Genomic DNA, 9,604 nt, shown 5'->3' on the forward strand with positions numbered 1-9,604 from the left:
ATCAATGACTTCCTAGTTGACCCGTATTTAATAAAAACAAATTCGTCCTTCCTTTCTAATAAAACACAAGTCGTCAAATACCTGGATGTTTTCTCTAATCCCCTCCCAATTTAAAAAAGTGTACCCCAGGAAGCCCTATTAGGCCCAATTGAAATTTCTTACCATTATAAACAGTCTTGGTGTTGATTTCCTGGATAGATGGAAATTCGTTGACGATTTAACTGTCTTAGAAATTTTTTTCAAAAATCTAAAAAGTAACCCAATGGAAATCTTGGAGTCAAAATCAAGTGAAGCTGTTGCTTGTGATATGAGAGTCAACCCTTTTTAAAAAAAGGTAAAGGATACGGCATTAGACTTTACAGTCCGTACCAGCGGTGCTGATCTCCGTTTCTTGGCCCTTCAGCCAGGAAGTGCAATAGGGGGTTGGGGGCAAGCCATCCTGTGCTTTCGCACACCCTTCCTGTTTACCTTCCCTAGATTTCTCCAGATACAGTTTTAACAATTAGTTTCCTAAAAACTACCCCTTCTTTCTCCTGTCCTATCCCCCCTGAAATATCTATTAATACTACGAAATGACTGAGTGTTACCATCTCAAGCAACTCAAAATGGGATTGCCACATTAATGATTTATTAAAACGTACCAATTCTGCATTTTCTCTCCTCAGATTCTTTAATAAATTTAAATGTCCTAAATCACATTGTTTGAGGATTTTTCTCTCTTTTGTATGTCCTACCCTCGAATACGCTTGTCCTGTTTGGCATCCTGGCATCTCAAACGAATTGTCAAACAGAATAGAGGCAGTTCAAAAAGATTTCTAAGAGTTATCTTCAATGAGGGTAAAGTGCCTTACATTTCCCTTCTTCGGAGAGCAAATATAGTTACCCTTAAGGAAAGGAGAGCACAAATTTTCTTGTGTTTTGCCCATAATGTCGTGCATGACCCTCGTACTACTTCTCTTTTCTCTAGTGATCATTTAATCCCAAATCTCACCCCCCACGTTGTGCTTTGAGAAAAATCCCCCTTCTTGCCCCAATAAGAGTTTCCACTGAAAGATACCGAAGAACTTTCATCCCCCACATAGTCGAAATTTTAAATCATTAACCACCCTCTTCTCTTTCTACTTTTATCTTAGAGTTTAGTGTTTATTTTTCAATCGCGTACTTTGTAATGCTTGCTAGATAAACTTTTGTTTAATTTTGTTTTTCCCTGTTTTAACCTTAGGAGTTTTTATCGATTGACTTTTACTGATTGCAATTCTATAATTTTGTACTGGCGTTTAGTGCGAATTCAGCCCTTTTGGACTTGTGATAGTTGCTTTTTTGAAATAAAATCTTATCTTATGCATTATAACCTGTCTCATACAGCTAGATATAAAAATTAAACCAGATAGATTAAGGATAATAAAAGCTGCTAAAATATTAAATAGGATAACTCTAAAATCAGCTACTATATGGGTAGAAAAAAACAAACTTATAGGGAATGAACCAGTCCAGTGGTCTTAACAAATCTACCTAAGAGTTTCTGCTTAGTCGTTTAGCCCCGGGATGGACGTTTGCAACAATTATTTCAGTGATATTTTTCATTTCAAAAATTCAAAACCCATTACTTTGCATCATAGATAAGGAATTTCAAGTGAGGATGAAACACTATACTTACTCAAAGGCTACAGACGTCGGGTGGAAATTATAAAAAGAAATACAAAACCTAAATAGATCTGTTGATTACATTTATTTTATTTTCTCCTATTTACATTACATTGGAAACTTTACTTCGTGTAACCTAGCAAAACAACATGGCAAATTATAAAAACAAAACAAAAATATCAATTATATTTATAATTCCTTTACTTTCATCCAGCATAAAACCTTCTGCCGAAAAAACACAATGAACGAAGTACATTTTTAAACGTTCGGTATATAACGTACGCCAAGTTAGGTTAGAAACAATTGAAAACATTCAAATCAAAGAAGCAACTTTCTTAAGGAATATTTTATTTTGAGTTAAAATACACTTTAGACTAATAAAAATATACTTTCAGAGATATGATAGTTTTATTGTTGCGCTTTGTATGACCTACAACTGATCTTACATATGTTCAAGTGCATCTCGCAAAATTAGGAGTCTACTGAGTAGGGGAAGACAATAAACAAAAAAATTAAAATTTGTCTGAGGAAACAGCAGCTAATTCTCTCTTGCATAACCGCAAGGGATTTAGTTTTATATCCTAAGCAGGATTAAATTATCGTGGCTGACTTTATCCACCTGTGAAGGCTTTCTAGCTCAATGATACCATTAAGGAAGTACGCAACAATGATTTCTATGAGATTCTTCACCTTAAAATATCCAAAATCAAATACTGTGCATAATACCGAAGGATTTTGTTAGAAGAGTATTTGTTATTTTAACAAGCCGGTGTTTTTTTTTACACCAGCTTAATCATAATAATGTTGGAATCTATTAAAAACAGTTTCATTTTAAAGTAAAAAATCGATTTAATTTAAGAATGTTTTAGCTAGGGTAAAATCAACTTAAAATTTTAGCTGAGACCCTTACACAATGAATCAAAATCGACTTTGTTTTGGATCTGTCAAATTTATGGCAGGCAGAACAATAGAGGTTTTAACCATTTTTTCAATCAGATTTTTTTGAATCGAAGGATTTGGCATAGAAACTTCCAAAAGGGTTCATTCAACTAGAAATCAGAAGTTGTAGAATTTTGTTAAAAGTAAAGAGAATTTTGAGGATAACCAGCACTAATTACCTCTCAACAATGATTAAAATTAAAAAGAAATATTGTTCCAGTATAATTAAAAGGTTCAATAGTTACGATTTTGGAGACGCAACCTCCCACAGACTCAGAGACAAGGGTTGTAAAACGTTTAATTCCATCTACCCAAAATCAAATAAAAATTAAAAGGATAATTTGGGAATAGTTTCACTTTCAGTTTTATCTCTTTCTCGTATATTTTTGTAGCTTTTACAGAAATTCTGATTTTGTTGCATAAAATATTTGTAATTATCGTCCAAGTCCACATTTGACAGCAAATATTTTCGTTTTAAGTTAAGGTGTTAAAAATAATCTATTTTTAAATGTTGTATAATTTCATTTTTCAGGTACTAGATGCTTTAGGATCCAGGGCCCATCAAGTAAATGATTAAAACGTAATTGATTAACATTTTAATTTCTAAATACCTCTTAATATATAATGAATATATTTGACGATAAATATAGCCATAATGTTTAAGTTGACGACCTAAGTTCATTTTGTATAGTAAAAACCCTTTCCAGATAGGCTGACACCTTCCCGAGTCAAAGCCCTGCTATAACTATAAATATGTTTCAAATTACACAGCCATACAAAACCAAAATCTTCTTTTTTAATGACAGAGTAACAAACTAACTTAAATTTTTCATTGCAAAGATTACACAAAGGCTAAAATATGTAAACAAAGAATAAATTTAAAAAAACACACAAGAAAGATGCAGACTAATTGAGTGGGACAAGAGGAAAACCGGGGCAATGATTAAAAGCTACTGTCCTATTGAATATCCACGCTATGAACGACATAAAAATATATATTGAAAACGTAGATACTTGCATACATTTTATACCTCAAACCTCAACCACAAAACACACCTACAAATTTGCTTTTTCTTCTCAAGTGTATAAAATACTTGATTGCAACTCAAGCACTTGCTTCCAAGAGAATTCCTTCTAACAAATGTCACATTTGAAGGATTTCTCACCTGTATGTAGTTTTTATGCTCGTTCAAAAGAACCGCTTAATATAAGCATTTTTTACACAGATCATATTTAAACAGTTTTTCACCTTTGTGTGTTCTCTGGTGTTCAATAAAATCGCCGTATTCTGAAAAACATTTGTTACGTGCATCACATTTAAACGGTTTTTACGTTGTATGTAGTTTGTTATCCTCAATCAAATGATGAGATCGAGAAAAGTATTTCTTTCACCAGTGTGCACTCTTTGGTGCGACATCAAAGTGCTTGATTGAGAAAGGCATCAAAGCCTTTGTAACATACGTCACATTTAAACGGTTTTTCACCTGTGTGCGTTCTCTGGTGTGAAATCAAATGCCCGGATTGAGAAAAGCCTTTGTTACATACGTCAAATTTAAACAGTTTTTCACCTGTGTGCGTTCTCTGGTGTGCCATCAAATGGCCGGATTGAGAAAAACCTTTGTTAAATACGTCAAATTTAAACAGTTTTTCACCTGTGTGCGTTCTCTGGTGTGCAATCAAAGTGCTTGATTGAGAAAAGCCTTTGTTACATACGTCACATTTAAACGGTTTTTCACCTGTGTGGGTTCTCTGGTGTTTAATCAAATCCCTGTTTTTGGAAAAGTATTTGTTACAAACATCACATTTAAACAGTTTTTCACCTTTATGTAGTCTATGGTGCAGATTCAAACTGCTTGATTGAGAAAAATATTTGTTACACACATCACATTTAAACAGTTTTTCACCTGTATGTAGTCTATGGTGCAGATTCAAACTGCTTGATTGAGAAAAATATTTGTTACACACATCGCATTTAAACGGTTTTTCACCTGTGTGCGTTCTCTGGTGTGCAATCAGATGGCCGGATTGAGAAAAGCCTTTGTTATATACGTCACATTTAAACAGTTTTTCACCTTGTGTGCGTTCTCTGGTGTGCAATCAAATGGCCAGATTAGGAAAAGCCTTTGTTATATACGTCAAATTTAAACAGTTTTCCACCTGTGTGTGTTCTCTGGTGTGCAATCAAAGTGCTTGATTGAGAAAAGCATTTGTTACACACATCACATTTAAACAGTTTTTCACCTGTATGTAGTCTTTGGTGCCGATTCAAACTGCTTGATTGAGAAAAATATTTGTTACACACATCGCATTTAAACAGTTTTTCACCTGTATGTAGTCTTTGGTGCCGATTCAAACTGCTTGATTGAGAAAAATATTTGTTACACACATCGCATTTAAACAGTTTTTTACCTGTGTGCGTTCTCTGGTGTGCAATCAAATGGCCGGATTGAGAAAAGCCTTTGTTACATACGTCACATTTAAACGGTTTTTCACCAGTATGGAGTCTTTGGTGGTTATTCAAACTGCTTGAATGAGAAAAGTCTTTTTTACATACGTCACATTTAAACGGTTTTTCACCTGTGTGCGTTCTTGGTGTGCAATCAAATGGCCGGATTGAGAAAAGCCTTTGTTACATACGTCACATTTAAACGGTTTTTCACCAGTATGGAGTCTTTGGTGCAGATTCAAACTGCTTGAATGAGAAAAGCCTTTTTTACATACGTCACATTTAAACGGTTTTTCACCAGTATGGAGTCTTTGGTGGTTATTCAAACTGCTTGAATGAGAAAAGTCTTTTTTACATACGTCACATTTAAACGGTTTTTCACCTGTGCGCGTTCTCTGGTGTGCAATCAGATGGCCGGATTGAGAAAAGCCTTTGTTACATACGTCACATTTAAACGGTTTTTCACCAGTATGGAGTCTTTGGTGCAGATTCAAACTGCTTGAATGAGAAAAGCCTTTTTTACATACGTCACATTTAAACGGTTTTTCACCAGTATGGAGTCTTTGGTGGTTATTCAAACTGCTTGAATGAGAAAAGTCTTTTTTACATACGTCACATTTAAACGGTTTTTCACCTGTGCGCGTTCTCTGGTGTGCAATCAGATGGCCGGATTGAGAAAAGCCTTTGTTACATACGTCACATTTAAACAGTTTTTCACCTCGTGTGCGTTCTCTGGTGTGCAATCAAATGGCCAGATTAGGAAAAGCCTTTGTTATATACGTCAAATTTAAACAGTTTTCCACCTGTGTGTGTTCTCTGGTGTGCAATCAAAGTGCTTGATTGAGAAAAGCATTTGTTACACACATCACATTTAAACAGTTTTTCACCTGTATGTAGTCTTTGGTGCCGATTCAAACTGCTTGATTGAGAAAAATATTTGTTACACACATCGCATTTAAACAGTTTTTCACCTGTATGTAGTCTTTGGTGCCGATTCAAACTGCTTGATTGAGAAAAATATTTGTTACACACATCGCATTTAAACAGTTTTTTACCTGTGTGCGTTCTCTGGTGTGCAATCAAATGGCCGGATTGAGAAAAGCCTTTGTTACATACGTCACATTTAAACGGTTTTTCACCAGTATGGAGTCTTTGGTGCAGATTCAAACTGCTTGAATGAGAAAAGCCTTTTTTACATACGTCACATTTAAACGGTTTTTCACAAGTATGGAGTCTTTGGTGCAGATTCAAACTGCTTGAATGAGAAAAGCCTTTTTTACATACGTCACATTTAAACGGTTTTTCAGCTGTATGCACTCTCTGGTGCCCAATCAAATTGCTTGAATTAGAAAAGCGCTTCTTGCTTACATCACACTTATCTAGTTTTTTCCTCGTATTTTTTTTTGGATGTCTTTCTAATTTTCGATGGTTTTTACTGAGAAAGTCACTATTAGAAAATATTTCCCGATTTTCTAAGCTTTTCGCTTCTGATTCATGTGAATTTGAGCAACCGTTAGGGGACAGATTCTTTGAATCCACTAGCAATGTATTTTTCAGTAGGTCTACTTCTGACAGGGTCGATGAAAAGTGACCTTTTATAGTTAGATGTTGTTTTATATCACCAATACATTCACACAAACAAATGGGGCATCGTCTTGTTTCTCCCATTTGGTGTTCCATAAAATGTGGAACAAATTCTCTGTAATCACGAAATACCGCAGGGCAGACATCGCACTCGATTGGTGAAAGTTTTTCACAGCCAGTGTCAAAATGAAGATCCAGCATCAAAAATGATTTCTCTGTTTTCCCACAAGAGTCACAACGCCAGACCCCAGCAGTTAATTCTTCTATTGCCTTCTCTCTCAGCTTTTTCACGACAACGATTAGTTTTGGACCTAAGAGCTCTTGTTGAATTATACCATCAGAATTGCTCAGAGTAGAACTCATTATCTCTAAAGTGAGAGAAAAATAAATTAAAGCTAGCATAACAATTATAAATAAAAAGTGAGCGTTTCAGAAGTAATAACTGATTAGTGTTTAAATAAAAAATTGTAGAATACTACTAAAAGGTGTTTAAAAAAAAAAGAGAAATGTAATGAAAGCGAACTTTGAATTAGACTGAGATTTATATTCCCCTCTAAAAAGTATAATATTTTACTAAAATTATATTCGGTAATTAAATTATTAATTCATTAAATCAACATAATTTCTTGTCATATATTTGACATTTGAAGATATTCGGAATCACTTCCAGTTTTAATGCACACTGCAACTTGTCCCATCACCATACTAAACAGCTTTTTATAAGATGCCGTTCAAAAATTTCGTCGAAAGAGTCTAGCCTTTTCTACCTGAAAATATATTGTAAAATTAGAGATAAAGGTTTCGCAATCTAGAAAGGTAGTTGCGTAAAGTGAAGGAAATATTTGGATATGGGTTAATAGCCTTGGTGGAGCCCCTTGCATCTATCTCCACCTTTTCAAAAAATGAAGAAAAAAAAGAAAGAAAAAATGGTTTCATTATCAATTTCGAGAATTGTGCAGACAAGAGACCAGTTGGAAGCTTAAAACTTAAAGCGTCTTCTGTTTTCGTGGTATGGCTTAAAAAGTTCACCCTAGAAAAAAAACAACAAGCTAGACTGAGACAACTAATGTTCTTCCTAGGCCCTCACTCAGCTCTGGAAGAATGCAGGCAGCCACAAATTTATAACTGTGTTCATAAGCGGTATTAAACAAGATGCCGTCAGATGATGACAAGTCCAAAAGTATCATGGTCAAAGGTCACACGACTGGAGGTTAGATATACCAGTCAATGATCCGTCATCATATGCTGGGATTTGCCCAACTGGATTGGGAAAGCGGTAGCAAGCATCCTCCAAGATAGAAGCAAACGTATTCAACTGTAGTGTTGTAGAAGCTCGTGTAGCTGTAAGCGGTATTGAGCAGGAGTTTAAAATAATTGCATATATAGATGGGCCTGGAGTTTGGACTTTTTAAAGACATCGGATGGGAAAAATTCATCCTACTGGCTCACACGTTCCCTTGGCAACACGGCGTAGGACTTTTTTTAAATTGTGATTTGTGATAGACATTTCATTGATAAGACATCGAGACATCTGTACCATGGCTGTGTAACCCGTTGCTGCCGTCCCTACGAGCATGTTGAAGCAGACAAGGATGAAAATAAACATAGAGACTGAAATCCTTAATGTTATCGCAGGGGATCATGTAAAATAGTGACAATTTTCCTTATTAATAACTCCTGCTTCATTCCTCTTATACTCAAGAATATAAGCTTATCTCTAAATTCTTTGATAATGGGAACAGCCCAATATATGGTCTTTTTGGGTTTGTGCGATTTTATTTAAGAATTACGAATTACAGCATACAAATCATCAATGACTAGATTATTTGAACATGAAACATTTAGCAAAGCTGCGACATGTTGGCCGGCTCATATGCAAAGGGATACCCTTCAGGCCCATATTCCTCTCCCCCTAACAAAAATCCCAAGACCTTCACAGTGTTTCCAAGAATTTCTGTATAATATCCAAATTTTACAGGTTTTTAGTGTGTACGTGGGGGGAAGGAAGGCAAAACTGGCTTTCGAACAGAAACTATCTTTTCCACCTCTTTTTTTATTATCTGGGTTAGACACCTTCTACAAATCTTTACATGGGTTTGTAATTTTACATAGGCTAGCCTACTTACTTGCTTAATATAATTGTATAATGCATACAAATTAAATTATCCAATTAATGGTATTTTCTTTTCCAAATGCACACACGTTGGGCATAGAACTGAAGACGTAGACATGTATCTTTTGCTCATCGTTAGAGCCAGAGTATTCCGGCATTTTCCAGCAGCTGGAAACCAGGGATTAGAAACCAAGACTAATAAGACTAATTCGACAACGTTGAAACTAATTTACATACCAGCCTAAAATAAACATATGCATTTTACGTACTTAAATGAATGGTAAGGATAAGTCTTAAGCGAAGAGACGTGGAATATTGACAAAAGCTTTTGTTTTATCCAATGCACTGATATAATCTACACAATTCTAATCTACTCCGACGATAGTATTCTCCAAATTGACTGCTACTATCAAAGCTACTCTTCTCTTTTACCTGATGGAAAAATCCCCTCTGAAAAAGTAAGCTGAACTAATGCGACACAGCCTCCGAATTCGCTAAAGAATGGGGTCCATATGAACATGTCAGTTCAGCTGAACATGTCAATTCATATATAAACTCATCTCAACTCCAGGCACGCTTGCTAACAGAATAATCAAGAGCATGTCAGGTCATGTTGATATTCTGCTTAACAGAAGCATAAGCTAAGTCAAAACTTAAAGACAAAAAAAGAAACAAATAGGCCATAACGTTTGGAACTTTTCCCATACGTCTGATCAGGGAATTAGCCTATACGGGTTTTGAGTCACATTCCGTAAAAATATCTTGTTTCTAAAAAAACTTAGATACTACAATTAAAGGGCGTATCCTGGATTTCAGTTCGGGAGGGGTCGTTGATTAGTTTACTCAAAAAAAATTCCAAAAATGCATCCAATTTTGTC

The 9,604-nt window shown here is 35.2% G+C and overlaps 1 protein-coding gene across 1 annotated transcript; it reads right to left on the minus strand.

Annotated features, from left to right (window-relative positions):
• Nucleotides 1-1,712: 1,712 nt before the first annotated feature.
• On the minus strand, nucleotides 1,713-6,697 carry LOC136033510 (zinc finger protein 227-like). The gene is given in 3 exon segments (XM_065714257.1): nucleotides 1,713-5,175; nucleotides 5,178-5,759; nucleotides 6,085-6,697. Coding segments are annotated over 3 exon segments (1,677 nt in total). The 3' UTR covers nucleotides 1,713-4,693.
• Nucleotides 6,698-9,604: the final 2,907 nt, after the last annotated feature.

This window comes from Artemia franciscana, chromosome 12 (assembly GCF_032884065.1).
Source record: "Artemia franciscana chromosome 12, ASM3288406v1, whole genome shotgun sequence".
NCBI lineage: Eukaryota > Metazoa > Arthropoda > Branchiopoda > Anostraca > Artemiidae > Artemia > Artemia franciscana.